The sequence below is a fragment of the Cimex lectularius genome, unplaced genomic scaffold, assembly GCF_000648675.2.
Source record: "Cimex lectularius strain Harlan isolate CLEC.00 unplaced genomic scaffold, Clec_2.1 scaffold102, whole genome shotgun sequence".
Taxonomy (NCBI): domain Eukaryota; kingdom Metazoa; phylum Arthropoda; class Insecta; order Hemiptera; family Cimicidae; genus Cimex; species Cimex lectularius.
The window spans coordinates 2001103-2023840 of NW_019394228.1; the positions used below are offsets into that span (position 1 = coordinate 2001103).

Genomic DNA, 22738 nt, shown 5'->3' on the forward strand with positions numbered 1-22738 from the left:
AGAGAGAGAGAGAGAGAGAGAGAGAGAGAGAGAGAATGAATGGTTTATTAATTTAAAGGCTTATTAAACTTACATGTTCTAAGAGCTAATTATAACAATTTATCGTAATTATAAATTTCATTTTTTACAAGGTATTTAACGCCTGTTACATTGTAGATTATAATAACGCTTCAAGGCAACAAAAATAATTTAATGTACACTAGTAATAATTAACAAACAAATATATATGTAATAATGTTATTAAAAATATTTTAATAATATTAATTTAATGAAATTTCCCCTTAATTAGGGAATTATTTACAATAAAAAAAATTTCAAGTCCAGTTGAGCAAGACCAGATATCAAACACTTCGACCAAAAAAATTGCTATACAAGGCACCATTTTACAAGGAAAAATTATTTAGAAAGAGAGAGAGAGACGAAGAACGACGACGTCAGAGGGAGGGAGGGGTGAGAGAGAGAGAGAGGGAGAGAGAGAGAGGGTGAGAGAGAGGTTGAGCGAAAAAATAGAAGGAGCGAGAAAAAGGTTGAAGGAGTAGAAGAAATGGCATAGAGGAAAGTGGAGGGTTAAAAATGTGTTAGAGCAAATGGGAGAAAGACAGAAGGTTTGAGGGAAAAGAATAAAGTGTGATAACGAGCCGGAGATAGAGATAGGTTGAGGGAAAAGAAACTGTAAAGTAGAGTGGGTCAGAAAAAGGAAGGTTGAAAGGTAAAAAATGTGATATAAGAGTGAGAGGGAGATAGAGAAAGGTTGAGGAAAAAAATTGTGAGATTGGGGGACTGGGGGATAGAGAAGAAGGTTGAGGGGTAAAAAAGTGAGATAGAGCGAGATGGAGAAAAATAAAGTTTGAGGGGAAAAAGTGACATAAGAGTGAGGGGGAAATAGAAAAGGGTTGAGGAAAAAGAACACCGTTCGTTAGAGAAAGAGAGAAAGAGAGAGAGAGAGAGAGAGAGAGAGAGAGAGAGAGAGNGTAAAGAAAGGTTGTGGGGAAAGAAAAAAGTGACATAAGAGTGTGGGTGAGATAGAAAAGAGTTGAGGAAAAAGAAAAAAAGTTTGCTAGAGCGAGAGAGAGAATAACAGAAAAAACAACGTAAAAGTATTTGGAATGATTTCCACAAATTAAACCTAGAGCAAATTGTCAGAAATATATTTGATATATTATAACTTTATTATAATTATTTATTATAATTTTATTTTCTGGATGTTAAACTAGTTCAACCAAAAACGATTTCCTGGTAAAGGTGATGGGCGAGGTAGCACGCTCAGCACAGGTAGATGCAATGAATCTTTAAAGGCAAAAATGGAGAAACGTGGGAGAAAAACACCCTTTGCAGAAAAATAGAAGATAGATAAATTCTAAAAAAAAATTATATTAGAAGTAATTAATTGTTTGATGGAAAACATTTAGTGCTGCCACATATATATTGCATCATCTAAAGATTTACATATTTTTCGTCAAACATGATGAATGAGGGTCCTCTCTCTCTCTCTCTCTCATCTAAAGATTTACATATTTTTCGTCAAACATGATGAATGAGGGTCGTTCATCCCAGCTAACTAAATTTTTGCCTCGCCGCCAACGTAAAACGAAGAATCGTCATTGTATTTTTTATTGAAACAATCATCGTTTTTATTTATACACGGTTAGTTGGCCGAGTTGGAACAGGATGAGATGGCAGTGACCCATTATTTTTCATGAAGGATTTCTTTGTAAAGATTACTCGGCTCGTTTATAAGTGGTTAATGAAGGCTGATATGAAGTACTGGATCCACTTTTAAGTTGCGTCACTAATCTTCTTAGAAAGTCATTGTTTTGGGTGTTTGAAATAAACGTAATTATTTTTTTTAAATTACTTCGATCCCCTCGGGCACTAACTTCCCATCTCAACCCCACCTTTTTTTAATTTTCCCTCCTTTTTGTCATTTTTCAAATGTCGTGTAATCGGATTGGATTCTCGGCGACAAATGAAATAGCAACGGAGGGATCAAAGTCACGATAGCTCAAGTGGTAGAGTACCGGCGTATCGAGCCGAAGGTCGTGGGTTCGAATCCCGCTCGTGACATTGACTTTTTTATCTCAACTTAAAACCTTTACCGTTTATGTTTGGTTGTTCGGATCATCCTGGCCTATCGCAAGCGAAGCTAGGCCCGTGATCCGAGAAGACCAAACAACAATCCACCTCTCAGACCTCAATATAAAATTTTACAGTTTATTTTATTTTTTATTTTATTATTATTATTATTTTTTTAGACCCTATGGTATGGGAGAGAGAAGACGTCGCCGCTTGGTTGAGGTGGATCACAAGAGAGTTTAGACTGAAGCCCGTTCCGGACGTGAGTAAGTTCCCGACCCGAGGTGCGGAACTTTGCAGCTTGGACGCCTCGGAGCTTGCCCGGCTCTCAGGAAGTCCGAGATCCGGCAAAGTCCTCGCTTCCCACCTGGCCCACTTCGCCGGACGGCCTCACTCGCCTCACAACGATCTCGGTAAGTTGTAAAAATTTACTATTTTTAATTTTTATTTGCTATAGTTTTTATATGAGTTTTGAAGGTTAAAAACAAACAGAACTTTTTTTTTCTGTTTTACTTTGGAAAGGCATATAGTTCATGATCTAAAGTTCAGTATTCATTAGAATTATCTTAATTTTAAAATTGTATTTTCTTAAAAGTTTCATATAATGGCAAAAAATATGAAAGATGAGATATGGGTAGGTTTAAATCCGTTTCATAAGCAAAGAGCAGTCGGAATCCCGTAGATGAAGCCGGCGGTGGGTGTTACAAGTGTCATTATGCTACTAGAAGGGCTGTTAAGGGCTGAATAGCAATGCCCCGAGGGGGGGCTAAGCCTCTCTTTATTACGGGGGTTTGACCCCTGGGCCCAAATGTGAATCTTTATTGCCTTTTATTCTATTATCACACCACCCTTGGATTATCCGTATCCGTCACCCTGATTTTACGCCTTGTTCTCCTTTCCGACCCCAATTAACTCGGAAATCGGATTTAACTCTTAGCGTTAAACGGTTAAAGTTGATGTGCTTGTATTACGCGTTATAATACAGGTTTTTTTTTTACACGATTATTTTTTTTTAATGTGAGATTATTAGTGGAGGTCTGAGGGTGATGAACATGTTGGACAACTCGTTGTCATGTTCATTGATTGGTTTGTACATGTTTATTTTTAATTCCCAACATATTAACGGATAATTAGTCAGTAAATATTGCTGCTAAAACAAAAATATGGAAAGTATGAACTATAAAAAGTAAAAGCTAACCAGATAGGTTAAAATTAGAGAAGGGGTGGGTTAAGGGCACAAATCACGGTTTAAACTGGGTTCACTGGAAACCTCGTACATAATTTCGTTCCACCGTTTTACTAAACCTAGTTCAATTAAGTTTCACCTAGAAAAACAAGACGGTTAGAGGCATGTTTAAGAAAGAACATTCGGTAATTTTCAAAAGTTGAGCATTTTCAATTTTTTCTCTCCCTTTCTCTTTCTATCTCTCTCTTTCTCCCCGTCTCTCACTCTATCTCTTTGTGTTCTCTCTTTTTTATTGACGCTTATTCTTTCTTTCTCTCGCACTTACTCTCTCTCTCTCTCTCTCTCTCTCTCTCTCTCTCTCTCTCTCTCTTTCTTTCTCCTTCTTTCTCCCTCTCAGGGAATCATGCTTTCTCTCTTTCTCTGGTGGTCATTCTTTATTTCTTTCTCTCTTTCTTTGCTTGTGGTAAATTCTCTCTCTCTCTCTCCCTCCCTGTCCTTCTCACTCTCTCTTTCTCTCTTTTTCTCACTCTCTCTCTCTCTCTTTCTCACTCTCTCCCTCCCTCCCTCTTTCTCCCTTTTTCTCACTCTCTCTCTCCCTCTTTCTCACTCTCTCTCTCTTTCTTACACTCTCTTCTCTTTTGAGAGGTCATTCTTTCTTTCTCTTCGCTTCTCTTCTTTGTGGTTGGTCATTTTCTTTCTCACTTTCTCTTTCTTTCTCACTGTCTCTCTCTTTTTCTCTACTTTTCTCATTGTCTCTTTCTATGTACATCTCTCTCTCCAGAGTATATATATCTCTCGCCTTCCAGAATAGTCTTAAAAATCATCTCTTATCTAGGTATGATTGATGTCTTAAATTTAACTTCTTTTGTTGTTTTGTCTTGTGTTAGTTTTTTATGTTAATATTCAGTGAGTAAAGTTTTATTTGCTGATTTATATTGGTAATTTATAATTCCTGATTTGTACTGCATTGTATTGAAAAGTATTTTTTTTTTCACTTATTTTATTTGATTAGTAATTCGCTTTTTAACTGCTCAATTATGTAATGTAAATTAGAATATTTATTTCGATAAGCAATATTAAGTAAAAGTTCAATGTAAAATGAATAAATGGAGCATATTGACCACACAAATAAGGTTATTCGATTAAATTTATTAAACATTAATTATATTGTATTTCACATTAGATGTAAGAATGGTCCTCGAGACCAAATCATCTTTGATTGATAAATAAAGAATTCATCATTATCATCATCATCATCTCCCTTTCTATCTTTTTCTCTCTCTCTCTCTCTCTCTCTCTCTCTCTCTCTCTCTCCTCTTTATAATGGTCATTCTTTCTTTCTTTCCCTCTTGCTGGTGGTCATTTTCTCTCTCTTTTTTTCTCCCTTTGTCTGGCAGTCATACTTTCTTTCTTCCTCTCCTCTCCCTTTCCTTCTTTTTCACTTTCTCTGACAATTATTTATCTATCTTTAAATATCTCTCTTTTTCTTTCTCACGATTAGAGCCATGTATAAAAAAGAACTATAAAGAAGGAAAATTCAAAAGGTGGGGTTGAGATGGGAAGTTAGTGTCCGAGTGGATCGAAGTCACGATAGCTCAAGTGGTAGAGCAGCGGCGTATCAAGCCGAAGGTCGTGGGTTCGAATCCCGCTCGTGACATTGACTTTTTTATTTTAACTAAAAACCTGGTGGTGGTTTTCATATCAAATGTTGATAATTTTTAATTGAAAGAGGGAACAAAAACTGATTCAAATCGTTTATCAAAAGGTGAATTGTTATTTCTTAAGAAGTTTATAGTATGAAATGAACGTCGCATAACTCTGAGCTGGGTTTAAATCACGCCCGACGACAGTTCGAAGTTAAACTAGGTTTATCTTTGGAAATCGGTTCAAGATAATTTGAAAAATTTCAGTTGAGTTGCACATGGTGACTAATGAACTGGGTTTAAACCAAGTTGAGGAAATTGTCATAATTGGTTAATAAATAATACTTCAATGAGAGGGCAAGGAAACAATCCTTAAACTACTACCGGCCGAGTGGATTATAAGGGGTGAAAGGCCGGTCGAGGGATTCTCCATAGTGTAAAGGGGTGGAAAGGGCGAGATTTACCCGTTTGAAGGGAGGTGTGGGCTCAATCCGAGATAAGGGAAAAGCGTGAGCGGAATGCCCGGCCCTTATCCGATCCAGTCTGGGAGAAAGGGCCAATTTATTTCCTTCCTTCCTGTTCCAATAATCAATTCCGCTCTTCGGACTCCTTATCGCTCCTATCTATTTATCCAGAAGTCGTTTCTCGTCCTGCCGTCTATTTCCATTTGGGGCGTTTTGCTAAATCGGTCCATATGTAATTGTCTTTACTGGAAAAGGAAAAGAAGTATTTTTTGTCCACGTGAAAGATTGCTTTGCCAAAAGGTTTTTACCCATTACAGATTTTATGTTTTGTGTTGCAGCGGGATCAAGCGGACCGGGGATACCTTTATCTTTCTATTTTCTATCAAATCGCATTAAAAGATTTTATATGCTAATGTATTTGTATGTATATTGGCCTGTTTGTCATCGATATTCTTTTCACTACACATCTCTGAATTTTTTGTACATTTAATATATTTTATTACAACAAATGATTTATATAGTAAAATCAACCAATGACGAAGTGACGCATCTTTGGCGCCGAAAAGGTGACATTCCGTTTCTGCTGAACTAACCGATGGTTTTTTTCTTATGGTGCACCATCCGCGGCATCATCATTCATGAATCATAATTCCACGTAAACCGTAGTAATACTCATTCATGATTTTATCGCGTGCTTTCTACATTTTTCCATAACGTAACGGCAGATAAAATAATGCAATGAAATTCTATTTAAAGTGACTAAACTCTCCTCTTAGCTCTCCAATTTTTATTTTTGAACAAAGATGCGTTTTAGTAGATTTATATGGAAATATAAAAATATTTGTGTTAATTTAATGAATTTTCGGGGGTGAAGTGTGTTCGCCGTATAATTTTTCGGTTAGAGTTAGGTCAAAACTGACCTGCTGTTCCGGAATAGCCTACTCTCGGCCCCTTAAATACTTAATATTTGTTCAATTTTGTTTCGACAGGATAATTACCAAAATATTGTTTTTTATGGGCGTAAAATCGTAAATTAGCTTTCCTCATAAAACAATTTAATAAAAAAGAATTTTGTTAAATGTTTACAAAGTTTGTCAGTAGGAATTTGGATCAATTCAAGATCACTTATTCCGTTTCTTTCTGATTTCTTTATTTAAAGCAATTTTGAGAACTACACACTTTCCCGTATAATGGAAACTTGCTTACATTAAAATGATCCCAAAGCTCCATAAAAATTTAAATATCCAAAATCTCCAAACGCTGGGGAAACACAACAACCTGATCTTGGGTGTCAGGCACAGAGAAATTTTGGGTAACGAAAAAGCAGACTGACCAGAGGAGGATCTGCAAGACCATACACAGGCCCCGAACCTGTACCTGAGATAACAAAAACAAATATAGAATTCTCTATAGCAGAATGGATCCAAAGGATAAACTCTAGCTGCGCTTATGACGAAACCCTCACCAAGACTATCAAAATCACTGCTGCATCTGGAGAGCGCCAGGCTCAGGGGAGTGATAGGACTATTAACAGGTACAAATGCATTAGAAACTTTGCCAAACCTACCTCCATTGGAAATATTCATACAAGGAGAGGCTAGGAAAAGCTCACTTAGGCTCCAGAAACAATTAAATTGGAAAGGAACTAAACAATTCGGGCATACAACCATAATCAACAAAATCAGACACCCATTATTAGAAATGGGGACTGATTGTCCCCCGATTATGATCCCGGAAACAATCTTCACAATTTCCTATAAAGTCTCAACGGACTATAAAGGAGAAGAAGAACACAGGAGAGCATCAGATACAATGATATGGTACACAGATGGTTCCAAAACAAACGAAGGAACCGGATCGGGCATTTTCTCTACGCCAAAAACATGAGCAATGAAACTCATTAGGGAAGCACACTTCGGTCTTTCAAGCAGAAATACTTTCCATCAATGCTTGTGCCCTGGAAAATCTTAAAAGAAGTTATACTGCCAAAAAAATCCTTATAAGATTAGATAGCCAAGCAGCCACAAAAGTATTAGCGTGTAAAAGAATCACATCAAAATTAGTCAGTGAATGCATCCAAAATCTCCAAAACCTGGGGAACACAACAACCTGATGATATCTGTTGTGCCAGGGCATTTTGGGTAACGAGAGAGCAGACAGACTGGAGGATCTGCAAGCCCATACATAGTCCCCGAACCTATACTTGGAATAACGAAGACAAATATAGAATCCTCCATTGCAGAATGGATTCAAATAAAACAAAAACAAGTGGATAAACTCTAACGGTGCTAGACGTAGTAAACTTATGATGAAACAACCCTCACCAAGACTGGCAAAAGCACTGCTGCAATTGGAGAGGGCCAAACTCAGAGGAGTTACTAGGAGTACTAACTGGTCACTAGCATCTGAGAAAACATCTACACAAAATGGGCATATACAACGATGATCCCATCTGCAGATTATGCAATGAGGAGGAGGAAACAGCCACCCATATCACCTTCGAATGCGAAGCAAGAGCTCAGCGAAAATTTAACCTAACATACCAAAAAATCTAGGGAATGAAATCGTAGCAGCGACAGTCAAAGACCTGATAAGCCAGAAGGCTGCAGTGCCTGGGGAGCATAAACCCCGCTTCCTAGTATCCTCATACCATCATGTTATCGTCGTTTTAGTTTGTCACCCGTCTAAATTATTTGATAAATTAATTTACAAAAGAATTATCTATTGCTACTTCAAACGACATCCCACCGGATCAAATCGGCTTTCGAACCGATCATTCCACTACACATGAACTTCGCAGTGTTACAGATTTCATTATTTCATGTCTCGAGCAGAAACCTGATTGTATCTAGTCGTTTCTCAGGCCTTCGATAGGGCATGATTATTATACAAATTAAAATTACTTTTACCCCAGGCCTATTATCTAATTATACAATCATACCTTAAGGAGAGATTTTTACGATTAGTTTCTTGTTCATTAAGGACCATGGACACACATATTGAACGCGAATGGAATAACTTATCCCCAATTTTTTCAAGGAATATCAAGTACGCTGAGGTAGTATAAATGAATTGTGGTGTGCGAATGTAATTTATTAGCGCGAATGGAACAGCCTATCCCCAACTTTTCCAAGGAAGGTCAAGTATGCTGGGATAGTATAAATGATTTTGGTGTGTGAATGTAATTTATTAGCGCGAATGGAACAGCCTATCCCCAACTTTTCCAAGGAAGGTCAAGTATGCTGGGATAGTATAAATGATTTTGGTGTGTGAATGTAATTTATTAGCGCGAATGGAGTGGCTTATCCCTGATTCTCCAAGGAAGATCAAGAACAGTTCAAGAGCTTTGAAAACGTCCAAACTGCAAGTATTTCACCTCGCAGACCTCAACGAGGAAACTTGATTTTTTTAAACTTTGAATATGTAAATAATTACACTCTTGATGTTGCAATAATGTTAGAAAAGCACTAAGGATTGCATTATGAACCCAAAAAGATCGATTATTCCCCAATTATCCCGAAGAATATCGATTATTCTGGAGGAGTGAGTCTGGTGGGTTTGAATGTAATTTATTAGCGCGAATGGAATAGCTTATCCCCAATTTTTCCAAGGAAGATCAAGTGCGCTGAGGTAGTATAAATGAACTGTGGTATGTGAATGTAATTTATTAGCGCGAATGGAGTAGCTCATCCCCAATTTTTCCAAGGAAGATCGAGTGCACTGAGGTAGTATAAATGAACTGTGGTATGTGAATGTAATTTATTAGCGCGAATGGAATAGCTTATCCCCAATTTCTTCAAGAAAGATCAAGTACTGTTCCAGACCTTTGAAAACGACCAAGCTGCAAGTATATCATCTCTCAGACCTCAACGAAGGAACTTGACATTTTTTTAACTCTGCAATTATAAATAATTACATTCTTGATGTTGAAATAACGTTAGAAAAACAAGGATTACAATATGAACCCAAAAAGACGATTATTCCCCAATTATCCCGAAGAATATCGTGTAATTTATTAGCGCGAATGGAATACCTTATCCCCAATTTTTCCAAGGAAGATCAAGTACGCTGTGGTAGTATAAATGAATTGTGGTGTACGAATGTAATTTATTAGCGTAAATGGTGGGTCTTAATTAAGCCGAGGATATTGAGTAATCTGGGGTATTGTGAATGCTAATAATATAAATATTTTTATATTGTTTCTGTGTATTTATTTGTGTCATTTCATCCGCAGTTGTCCGGGCGCTGATCTTATTTATCAACAGATATTTTTGATTTCAAGAAATCGAGGATACTGCAGATCGATTTAAAAAAAATTAGAAATGTATTTATTTGCTTGAATTGAAGGGTTTATCCAAATTACCCCGAGGTATGTCGAATACTCTGTGGTAATTTTGAATGATTCGCTGTGATTGAATGTAATTTATTAGCGCGATTGGTTGGGCTTATCTAGGATTATTCGAATATTCTAGGGTAGAGCGAACGAATCTGGTGTGTGAATTGAATTTATTAGCGTAAATGGAGGAGCATATACCAAATTACGCCCAGGAATATCGAATACTCTGAAGCAGTGTGAATTCTAACTAGACTGTCATTTTGTTTTGTATTTCATCCTCGATTGATTAGCCCGTGGGGTATAGAGAAAGGATAGTAGTAGGATAAATAAAAGAGATAATTAGAATTGTAATATCATACATCATAACTTGGCTGGTAAAACAAAGAAATTATCAGGTTTAAAACGCGAGAAAGACAAGAAAAAAAGAAAAGATAAGAGAGAGAGATAGTTGGAAATGGACATTATAGTTTGCCGGCCGTAAAACTTGATAATTTTTGAAAGTTTTTTTTTCAAAGATCGAAATCGTTTATGTTAATCAACTAAAGTCCCTTATTTGAAAGATACAATTAGATTTAATTTTAATTAAACTGAGAAGCTAGATAAATTTAAATAAATTATGTATGTTTTGGGTTAAAATGGAAGAAAAAGGGGGTGCAACGAGAGAAAAAAAATTAGGATGCCTTCCAGTTGGTTAATCTCGAGGTTTGAAGGGTTTTTTCCAGGGGTTATGAGAAAGCCTCGTAGAAGCACCCTCAGAGATTGGGGTCGGGTTTTTTACCCCCTCGGGGGGGGGGGGGGGTGTTGATTTAGTTTTTTTTCCCAGGGGCGGCTCGGCTGTGAAAGAAGAGGTGAAAGGTATATATGAAGCGTGTTGTAACCCACCCCCCGGTTTGAGGCGGAAGTAGGGCGCATGTAGTCTTCCTTCCTGAGCCGGGATTGGCCTCCCCAAGTCCAAGATGGCCGAACCCTCCCCCGGGCTTTGAATAAAGCCCCCGGGAATAATCAAGGAGACAATATCAAGTCGAGACCAGGGCTTTTAATGTTGTTTAAAGACTCGTATATCACGGCGTCCTGACATCAGCGTCAGCCGGGATTTGTGCCCATTGTAACCGCGAACCATTCATTACTCGCCCGGAATTCATATTACTAATATTATTCCGGCCGAGACCCTCTTCACCCTCGCCCTCTATTAACTCCTCGCACCCTCCGCTTGAATTAATTAACTCTTCTTATTAAACAAGGCTTTATTGGTACTCGAATCTCAATTTCCTACCTCCTAGAGCGTAACGGTTCAATTACGACCTTAACCCAGGAACAGGTACGACACCGCATGTCCTTCCTCTAAAATGGATCATAATTGTACATAAATCATTTTATTTCATGCAAATCCAACTGGGAAGAAGGAGCGAATTTCATAAATCTAACAAAGTGACGATCAGGTTGGTGTGTCACGGATTTGGACCAAACTATTTTTTGGTTATTCAACACTCCAAAATATCGGACACCGCCACTTTTGATTATGCCCTGATTTGGCAAAAAAAAATTTGAAAGTTGAATTTTATCTTTTTTTTATATTTTCATTTCGCCGTTCTACTTGTACAAATCAACTACGTGAATATATCATTAGACAGCATTTTTTATGTACACTTCAATAAAAATATAGTAAAAGCTATAAAAATTTATAAGCATCGAAAAAATTTCAAAAAACATACAATTTTTATATGAAACATATGAAATTTCGTTTTAGCACCTCTAGAAACCTCTAAATATAAATTTTTGTTTGAATTTAAATTTATCGATTTTTTGACCAGGTAGAACGTAATAATCAAAATTATAATAAAAATATTTCAAAAACAAAATGACGACCAGTTGGTGTATCATGGATTTGGACCAAACTTTTTTTGCGACTCTACACTCCAAAATATCGGACACCGCCTTTTGTGATTTGCCCATGGTTTGGCCAAAAAAATTTGAAAGCTGAATTTTATCGTTTTTTTTTCATATATATATTTTCATTTTGCCATTTTACATGCCCAAAACAACTACGTGAATATATCATTTGACAGCATGCAAAAATGTAGTAAAAGCTATAAAAAGTAATAAACATCGACAAAATTTCAAAAAACATACAATTTTTTCGTGAAACATATGAAATTTCGTTTTATCACCTCTAGAAATCTCTAGATATAAATTTTTGTTTGAATTTAAATTTATCGATTTTTTGACCAGGTAGAACGTAATAATCAAAATTATAATAAAAATATTTCAAAAATAAAAGGTGACGACAATGTTGGTGTGTCACGGATTTGGACCAACCTTTTTTTTTTTGCGACTACACTCCAAAATATTGGACACCGACACTTGTGATTAGGCCCTGGTTTGGCCAAAAAATTTAAAGCTGAATTTTACACTTTTTTTTAAATATTTTTATTTCATAGTTCTGTTTTCTGAAATCAACTATGTGAATATATAATTTTACAGATTTTTTTAATATAAATTGCAGTAAAATATAGAAATAGCTATCAAATTTATCAGTAACCAAAAACGTTTGAAAAAATCAAATTATTTTCAAGTAAACTAGGTCAAATTTTTTGTTAAAACTAACATAAAATTTCGTTTTAGCACCTCTAAAGATCCCTAAATATAAATTTTTGTTTGAATTTAAATTTATCAATTTTTTGACTCCTAAAATTTTTCTGATTTTTAGGAAGTCGTTCTCGGAATATCTGATTGAAACGGCTATAATTCAAAATTGGCTCAAAGGATTATAATTTCAAACATACCATTTAAAAGAAGAGAAAGGTAGCTTTTTGTCGACATATGTACCATAAAAATATATAAAATATTTTTTATAGGAAAATACTGGAAATAGAAAAATTATTTGTCAAAAATTGATCTAGTTTTTTAATGGAAATAATAGCCCGATTTTAATATTTGATGCAGTTATAAAAGTCACTTGACAGTCCCTTTAAAAAGAGTTATCAACCATAAATAATCACATCAAATCCACTAGCTTTTGAGAAAAATGGTGTTAGAGCTTGCACTAGGAATGTCAGTCGACAGTCGTCGAAATTGTAAGTCATATTTTTTTTTTATGACATCTTCCGTTTCTCTACCTCTCTCCACCGAAATATTCAGGAGAAAAGGTGCAAAAGTGGGTAAGGTATCTTCAGATCACGAGGGATGAACAAGCAAAGTTGTTTAATTTTTGAGTTTTGTACTTATGGCCTGCTAATATTGCTAAATCGTAATTACTAATCTTTCTGCTGGTTTTTGTAACTTAAAGAACAAATGGGCCACAAAGCATACCTAAGATCTATTTCGATTATCATAGAACCATTTGCTCCCTATCTGACCCTATCTATTTTCTAAGGTTAAAAAAAGTAAAAATATTTCAAATGTTATTCATTTTTTAAAATGTGATTGCCTGGCTATATCAAAGAATTAAAGAATTGAGTAAGATTATGAGGTCTGTGGAATGATGAGCAGTTTGGTCCGGTTGGCCAATCAAATTTTTTACGACAATTTTATATATTCGATATTCCTTAGTGTAATTGGTGTTAAGTACTACCATTCACGCTAATAAATACATTCGTCTTAGAATGCTCGATATTTTTCGGCGTAATTGGGTATATGCCTCTCCATTCACGCTAATAAATTACATTACTATACCAGACTTCGTTCACACTAGCCAAGAATATACGATATTCCTCGGGCTAAGACCTACCATTGACGCTAATAAATTACAATCACCCTAGAGTACTCGTACTATTCGGCGTAATTGGGTATATGCCCCTCCATTCACGCTAATAAATTACATTACTACACCAGACTTCGTTCAGACTAGCCAAGAATATTCGATATACCTCGGGCTAAGACCTACCATTAACGCTAATAAATTACATCTAATCTACAGTACTCGATATTCTTCGGTGTAATTTGGTATATGCCTCTCCATTCACGCTAATATATTACACTAATATACCAGACTTCGTTCACGCTAGCCAAGAATATTCGATATTCCTCGGGTTAAGACCTACCATTGACGCTAATAAATTACATTCACCCTAGAGTACTCGATTTTCCTCGAGGTGATCCTCGTTTTATATACATACAAATTCAGCTTTTTTATATTATTATCAAAATTGTTGTAATGTAAATTAAATTTCAACAGCGTTCAGGAATAGTCGAACCCCCAAGGATAGAACCTTAAGCTGATCATGACGGCGAAGTCCTTCGAAGGAACCCTTCGCACTCCATTCTTCACGGCCCAAAAATTAAACGCTGTCCAATTACATCCAGGCAGAAACCCTCCTCGGCCCGTCGGGCACATCTTACCATCGCGTAACAATGATATCTTTACAAAAGACTCTCAGGGAAAGAAATGTGGGAAAGGTTAAAGGAGTAAAGTCGTGCGTAAATTGCGTAAACCTAGGAACGTCCGGTGAAAGTTGCGCTCCCGGAGATGCGACGTGTTCGTTCACCTTCTGGCTTGTTAAACAAACTAGTCATAAACAATTCTGCTTTAATGAAAGGGTAGTTCTACACCGAAGGTCTCAGTTCCCTTTCATTTTTATGCACTAATTAACCTAAGTCTACTATAATGTGTTTGTAGTGGTTATAAACTTTTCTTGAAATATGACAAAACGAACTGCGGGAAATGCCAAAGATGAATAAACCTGGACTTCACTACACATGGTAAAAACAATAACCTGATATCTTTGGTACTAGGGCATAAAGGTATTTTGGTTAACGGAAAAGCAGACGTACTGGCCCGAGGAGGATCGGCAATACCATATGAATGAGGTAACCCCTCATGCCCTGAACCTATTCTTGATATAATAAATACAAACGCGGGCTCCTCCTTAATAGATAAAAAAAAGCAAAAGGAGAAGTGGAAACTCTAGATACTCTCTCTAAAAACTGCAGGTGCTACACACAGTAAACTTATACTTAAACAACCCTCACCAAGACTGGCAAATTCATGGTTAAGGTTAAAAAATGCTAAACTCAGAGGACTATATACTGGTCACTGGCATTTGAGAAAACATACACAACACAACAAATTATGCAATGAGGCGGAAGAAACAGCCACACATATCATCTTTGTATGCGAAACATCCGCTCAATCGAGGCCCTCAGGATGCAAAGAAAACCCAGAAGATGAAGTTGTAGCAATGACAGTCAATAACATTGTATTTCCTATCACCCAAGAAATCGAACAGTGTAGAACATACGAGAACGGCCACACTAACACCAGGCGAGTCATCTATGACCTAGTAAACGAACGGGTCTGTTTTTTTACCTGGTGAGTAGTGATTTCTGATCGTTTCATGATGGATGGGGTTACTATTTCCGCAGTTTTTAAAAGACCTCTATAGAATCCAAATGAGGTTCACTACCAAAATAGTAACTAGGTAATTGTCTATACGGCACTTTGAATTCACCTTCCAACATTCTTCGCCGATTGATGTCATGCACCCAACTCCTTGATTTATACCCTAATAAATCATATTTCCAGCCCCAGATCCCGCTAAAGGCTAAGCTTCATATCTTTAACGCGGTCTCACGCTCAATTCTGTGTTATGCTGCACAAGTATGGGGAGGAATTCGTGGAGGTGGAGATGGTGCTGTGGTTCTTCATACAAAAACTGTTCAGTCTTCCAAACTACACTCCAATTTACATATTGCACATTGAAACCGGCGTTCACCCAATCTTTCTATTCACGTTGACTCTGAGTGGTAATTATTTGGTTAAGGTGATCCGAATGGACCACTCCAGATTCCCCCGTATGGTGGCTGAAGAGATCATCAGGCTGGGGATATCTTGGGCTGCTGACTGGGGGAGACTGGCGGACATGGTGGGAGTAGGTTTGTTCTTTTTGCAACCCGAGAGTAACGCTCTCTCTCTTCAACTCCAAACAATTATTAGTCGACTGAAAGATAGTTTTATGGTGAGCAACATCGAGAGTGCAGGCTTCCCGTCGATACCGTATATATAGGATGCTGGATCACGGAATCAGATGTGCCAGATTGGTTGGGGACCAAAAGCCAAATAAGAAAATTACAGACATACGTTGGATCCTAAAACTGAGGGGAGAATTGCTGAACCTACGGCGTATGATCTCCTCAGCCAACAGGAGTGTGAGTTATGCACTTACCGGGTAAAGGAAGACATATACCATTTTGTCGCGGAATGCCCCATTCTGTCCCCCTATCGTTTGTCTGCGTTCCGCGAAAGGACCGTATCAATGGACAGATGCATCAGATTGCTCAACGGACCAGATTGGACAAACTTGGTAAATTATGCTAAAGCGGCCTGGGCCTATCGAAGGCTAATAGTAAACCAGTTTAATTAATAATACTCTTTTCTTTTCCCCTTTTACTGCCCATCTCTTTGCCCCCGCTCTTTCCCTTGATATTTGGTGTTTCTGTTTCTCCGGTCTCAGCTCCGCTCATTGATTTTTACTTCTCAGTTTTGTGTCCTTTTGATTTAGTATTTTGTTATAGATATTACACTGAGCATAGATTTAGTTTAATGCATTTGTACGTTTATTTTACAGGATTAGTCAATTAATCCAAGCTCCGGCAGACATTTACCTTGCCGTATTAAGTTTATTTTCTTGTGTGAATTATAAGTAATTTTTTTTCCTTCTTGTGTGCAATAAACTTATTATTATTATTAATTAAATCATATTTCAATTTAGTATTTTCGGAAAGAAATAATTTTCTAGTTAATTTAGAGAGAGAAATTTCGGGCACTTCCTTACACAACAGCGATATTTTTTAAGAACAAGTTTTATCCTTTGGTATAGGATGAGCTAATAGCCAACCGCAGGCTCGGAGAATGAGCTGAGACCCGAAAGACCTCTTATTCAACGTTGTTAAGACACCTCTTTTTTTTAGATATGTTTGTTCACACTCATGAGTGACACGAGTTGCTCGATGAGACGGGATCCACGCAAAGATGGTAATGTCAAAGCGCAAAGCACCACTAACGTCATCCTAATGTTGCCACTTGTAACCTGCCACCAAGTAACCAGACGATTTACCTTGTTACTAAGCACCTAGCTTGTCACCTCCGGTGTGGCCTAAGCCCAAAAAAGATCGAGTCGATTGCATTGAACTAAGCAACTAGGAATAAACCAGAAGACTACAATGCCTGGGGAGTAGCACACTTCTTAGTATCCATCATCAACAACTGGGACATTTTGTTTTCAGATTACAGATGGCCTTTGGTTTCTCCGGGAGAACTTATTTGAAAGGAAGGGAAAGTTGCGGGGTTTCGTGACGTTGGTTATAATAATGGCGGAGTGGACTGGATACTGTGTCTGGGTTGGAGTGAAAATACTGTGAAGTTGGGCTTTATCCTCTTCGGAATTTAGCTCATTATACATCTGTTTGTTGCTTTTATATTTTAGTATTGTCTTACTCATATATATTTATTATTAGCAGTATATACTTTCAATGTCAATTTCTGTAGTCACATGGAATCATGGACCATTCAGCTTGTATGATTTTTTTCTAATTTATGAATCTGAATTCCTAGCGGATTTTTATAAACTTGTTTACCGCGACACTTCGGGCCAATAAATATTTTTTGCTAATTCCTAGTAAAAATTCTCTCGCAGAAGAGTTGAGGCGTTGTGGTGATTTATTGTTACGACCTCTGATCGCCTCATAAAGGTTCCGAAAACGCTTTGAACCAACCGGCCGGCATTATATTATGCCTTAGCAGACGGAGATAGAAGAATAAGAAATAAAGCAGTCGTTTATAGTAATAAATATACCGTAATAAACCGACCTATTACTGGGACGAGTTGACCACCGCCGCCGATGAGCTTCTCAACCCAATCTGATGATCAATTATCAAAAACTACTCTTAATTCGAAATATATTTACAATGGTAGATAGTACTAATACACAGGACATAATGTAGAGGAATAGTACGTGAGACCACCAGGGTTGAGGTGATCTCATTCCATTATTCAGTAGTGCCATCGTTTAGACATCTTGAGTCAAAAACCTACTTCTCCGGAGTATTCTTTTTACTACTGCCTGATTTTAAAATCTTACTTAACCGACACTTTCAACACGTCAGTGGTTCGTTTCCATCAGCCAGAAACAGGAGTACCTGAAAGAGGTATCTTACGACCCCTTCCACTAAACGTGCGGTATTAACCACCGCAGACAATATCGCCATCCCTTTTTATTATAAAGATCCCGTCATGTCCAGAAACTTGGTATCCATGTCACTTTCACCGTGAGACAGACCGGAACTTAACTACGCAGCTCTCTCCCACATGCTTCTCTACATTGGGCTGTACATAAACAAAAAACATGTCAACAGAAAATCCAGTCTTTTTAAATACTGATTCTAGTTCTAGTTACAGTTAAAACTGATTCTACAAAATATATATCTACACGTTTAGCTGTATGGCTCGAATTTTTGGGGTTTAATCAAATCCTATCCTTACATACTTTACAAATTCCTCTGAACCATCGTCAATAATACTTTCTGTGCATCCAAATCTTTCTCTCTCTCTCTCTCTCTCTCTCTCTCTCTCTCTTTATTTCGTTTAATTTATATATGCATCTATGGAACCAAAAAATCGAAAAAGTTTTTGTCTTTTTCGATGAAAAAGGCTCGTAGGCACGTTTTTTACGTATTTTTTCATGAAAAACGCAAAAAACACAAAAAATCGGCAAAAATTTTATTGTCTTTTTCGACGTAAAAAGCTCGTAGGCATAGATACGTTTTTTACGTATTTTTCATGAAAAACGAAAAAATCGAAAAAAAATTTATTGCCTTTTTTTTTATGTAAAAGGCTCGTAGGCACGTTTTTTGTATTTTTCAAGAAAAACGCAAAAAAAAACAAAAATTGAAATAAATTGTGTTATCTTTTTCGATGTAAAAGGCTCGTAGCCACGTTTTTTACGTATTTTTCATGAAAAACGAAAAAAAAATCGAAAACAAATGTATTGTCTTTTTCGATGTAAAAGGCTCGTAGGCACGTTTTTACGTAATTTTCAAGAAAAACGCAAAACAATCGAAAAAATTTTATTAACAATTAACATTAATAACATTTAATTTAAATAGCATACAGAGGGATTGTGAATTTTTAACTCCGTTCCAATCATTCTCTCTCTCTCTCTCTCTCTCTCTCTCTCTCTCTCTCTCTCACTCTCTCTCTCTCTCTCTCTCTCTCTCTCTCTCTCTCTCCCTCCTTCTCTGGCTTCACATTCTTCTTCTTACGATGTAATACAAGTTTGAAAGGTAGATACAAGGTAGAAGTATGAAAGAAAAATAGAGCTCCAAAAAATAGTTCAGCCATAAATTAAAATTAGTTATTACCATTATTTTGTAATCGGAGTTTTTGTAATTTTAATGTATGGTTTTCAAGGTTAGGAATGTAATTTTTATGTATGCAGTTTTACACTTTACATAATAATTATTACTATGTAAAATAATATTTTTATGGCAAGATAACAAACAACAGTTTATAACAACAATGGAAACAACCGATAGATATCCAACAAAAGCAAATTCGATTCTCGACAGACGAAAGGGAGAGGATCTGTAGTAATTAGAGAGAGGGAACCGGAGGCCGGAGTTTTATGAATGAGAAGGGTGCGCAGCCGTGGAGGCGGCCCTCGGGGGTGGTTCGAGGCACGATCGGGGGTGGCATCGGAGGCGGTAACCCAGACGGAAAGTCATGCCGAGATGTGGACTGTCAGACACCATGAGCTCTTCACCACCGCACGAAGACATCTCGCTCACACCGACCATCCCATGATCTACAACGGTATTTTCAATTTATCGTCAAAAGCATGCGATTTTTAGTTAAATCCGTTATACAACCGTGAGAAAAAAAAGAACAAATATAAAAATTATATATGTATTTTTCCTTTTTTTCCTCTACTGTATAAAATCGTACAGCCACTCTGAATAGAGCTTTCCTTTTTGATTTTTTTACGTTTTATTTTTACGTTAATTTATGAAAAATTGACAATAAAAATCAGCGTAAAAAAATGCTGTTAAGTAAAGATACAAGGGATTGGTTATACTAGGACAAAAAATATTGGAATAGTGTCCAAGGTCCTTGCCAAAGGGTCCTAGAAGGAGGTTCATTTATTTAAAAGTAATTAAAATATTTTATTTTTAAAGATGGGTTTCTGTTTTGTGAATATATTTCAATGTTTTGAACTTATTATATAACAGTCAATTCGTGTCGTAGAATCAGTCAGAGGACGAGCAAGTTCGAGCTATCTGTAAAAAATACGCTACACAATTTATTTTTCGAGGCGACGTAGTAAAATAGGTTTTAAAAAAGTTTTTTTAGCCAAAAACAAAGTTGCAAAAAACCCTTGAACACATATCTTTGGGAAAATCAAAAGTATTTTTTTTTCTCAATTTTATCACCTTCCAACGAGGGATTTTGTCCCAAAAATGACAAAAATGGTGGTAACTGAAATAAATTTACCTATACACAGGAAAACTTAACAGAGAATTTAAAACCCACTAAATTACACGTAATGGCATAAACCTGGCCCTCCTTAAATAAATTAGAACTGGAAATATAAAGCATTTGAAGAGTTTTTGTTTATTTATTCATATATATTACACAGGGTGGGCGACCAAGACCCGAGGTGATTTATTTTTTCACAAATTTTCTCAATTGTAATGCCGCAACTCTAAACTTTGTTGATGCAGGCTGAAAGTAGAAAGAGTAATCTTTCTATCGGATAAATAACGATAACAATTAATTGTAACTTTAAAAGGTCACAGGCACGTTTTTTACGTATTTTTCAAGAAAAACACAAAAAATCGAAAAAATTGATATTGTCTTTTTCGATGTAAAAGGTTCGTAGGCGCGTTTTTTTACGTACTTTTGAAGAAAAACGAAAAAAAAAATCGAAAAGGTTTTTGTCTTTTTCGATGTAAAAGGCTCGTAGGAAAAGGCACGTTTTTTACGTATTTTCATGAAAAACGCAAAAAAAATCGAAAAAAATTTTATAGTCATTTTTTGATGTAAAAGGCTCGTAGGCACGTTTTTTTACGTATTTTTCATGAAAAACGAAAAAAATCGGCAAAAATTTTATTATCTTTTTCGATGTAAAAGGCTCGTAGGCATAGGCACGTTTTTTACGTATTGTTCANTCTCTCTTTCTCTTTCTCTTTCTCTTTCTCTATTTAACTCTCTGTTTCCCTATTTATTTTTTCGTTTGTTCTTGTCCTCTCGTGATGACCTGATTACAAAATTAAATTGCGGGATTAGGGATCGTCTGTGCGAGATTGATTTAACAATATACTATCCAAAATAACTGTTTGGGCTTTCGTCCTATTTGAATGGCCAATTTAACGCAACGAAACTTTTCAATAGAAAATAAGTCAGTTATGTGATAAGATAAAAAAAATTAATCGGCAAAATTCCATTTAAATATATTTTAATTTGTATAAAATATTTTTGGAATATAACTCTTCTTCTTGGTAGGGTGCTATTTCGTTTAATTTGTACTATAATTTTTATTTTATGTTGTCTTTTGAAGAAATTGCTGCTTAAAATCTATGCTAATTATTAAATAAAAGTTTTTTCTTTCCTGTTCACAACATTAACGCCCGAAACCAATTACAATTTACTATTTATTCTTGTAAATAAAGAATTTTTATTCGTTATATATAATAAATATTGTAATATTTGATTTTTTGAATAAAATTTCGAACAAAATCATTCAAACGCCAACACTTTCATATGCCATTAAACATAAAGATTTTGTAAAAAAAATTTCGCAACCGCAACTTGAATCCTTTCTAGGAAAGAATGTTGTGAAAGCTGTCTGCATTTTGTCATTGAAAGTTTTTGGTTTTGAACTAATTCATTTAACAAAAGAATACTATGAGAAAGTACTGTTATTTGCTAGTTAACCATTTTTATTGGTTAGAGACAAGAGTGAACAAGCTATGAGGTGAGAAATTAGCCAACGATATGAAAGAATAGGCCATCTCGGAATAACCTAAGAGTTATGTTAGAACAATCATATAGACTAGACTTGCTACTTCAGATTATATTTAGACCCATGGTTCTTATTCAAGGGAAAATGTGTCAATTTTGGAGAAGTTGAATTTACCGTGAGACTGTTTTTCGATAGCCAAGATAAGGAATCAGTGTGGGTCTTGAGCAGTTGGATAGGATCACTTTATTATTACTATTTTATTATTTGATGAAAAAAAACACGGTCATGATTGTTGTTGTTGTTTTAGATCCGTATGAGCTCCTGAATGCAGCGAGCAGCAGGTTGGTCGCTCAGGGTTCGGGCCAGATCCAGCTTTGGCAGTTTCTCCTGGAGCTCCTGTCGGATTCCAGCAACGCCTGCATCGCCTGGGAAGGGGCCAACGGCGAGTTCAAGCTGACCGACCCGGACGAAGTCGCAAGGAGATGGGGCGAACGAAAGTCAAAACCAAACATGAACTACGACAAACTCAGTCGAGCGCTTAGGTAATATAAACCAACATACATGGTATTATAAAAGGTGAAAATTTACTATTCCCTCCCTAGTGATTTAAAATCGCTGGAGAAAAGAAGTTACAACAGTGATTTATGAAATATGGACATTTTTTTAATCGCAACATCATTTTGAGTTGATGATGGCGTTGGTCTGTAAGTCAGTGAACTCATGGTCCAAAACGATTCAACTAAACGTTTATCACCTTGCAGACCCGAAGAAGAATCGAAATGCTCATAAAATAATTACGCCGTTATTAAAATTTAAGACACCTAAAACGATCATGCTGGACCGGCACAGGGTCACTTATTAGGTCCGTCTTTACTCGCTGGTTTGTTGAATTACTCAAACGCGTTTCGGCACAGCCATCTTCAGTAAGGTTGAGAAATGAGTTAATTCAAAACCAGTGAGAAAAGACGGGCCCAACAAGTGACCCTGTGCCGGTTCAACATGATCGTTTTAGGTGTCTTGAATTTTAATAACGGCTTAATTATTTTATAAGCATTTCGATTCTTCTTTGGGTCTGCAAGGT

General features: G+C 36.4%; 1 protein-coding gene across 1 annotated transcript in view; it reads left to right on the forward strand.

Annotated features, from left to right (window-relative positions):
• The window catches only part of LOC106665534 (DNA-binding protein D-ETS-6-like), a 59055-nt gene that overhangs the window by 32674 nt on the left and 3643 nt on the right, over nt 1-22738 (forward strand). Inside the window, exons 2-3 of the mRNA XM_014392010.2 lie at nt 2253-2486; nt 21965-22199. Of these exons, the coding sequence (XP_014247496.1) occupies nt 2253-2486; nt 21965-22199 (469 nt within the window). The remainder of the gene's footprint in view (nt 1-2252; nt 2487-21964; nt 22200-22738) is intronic.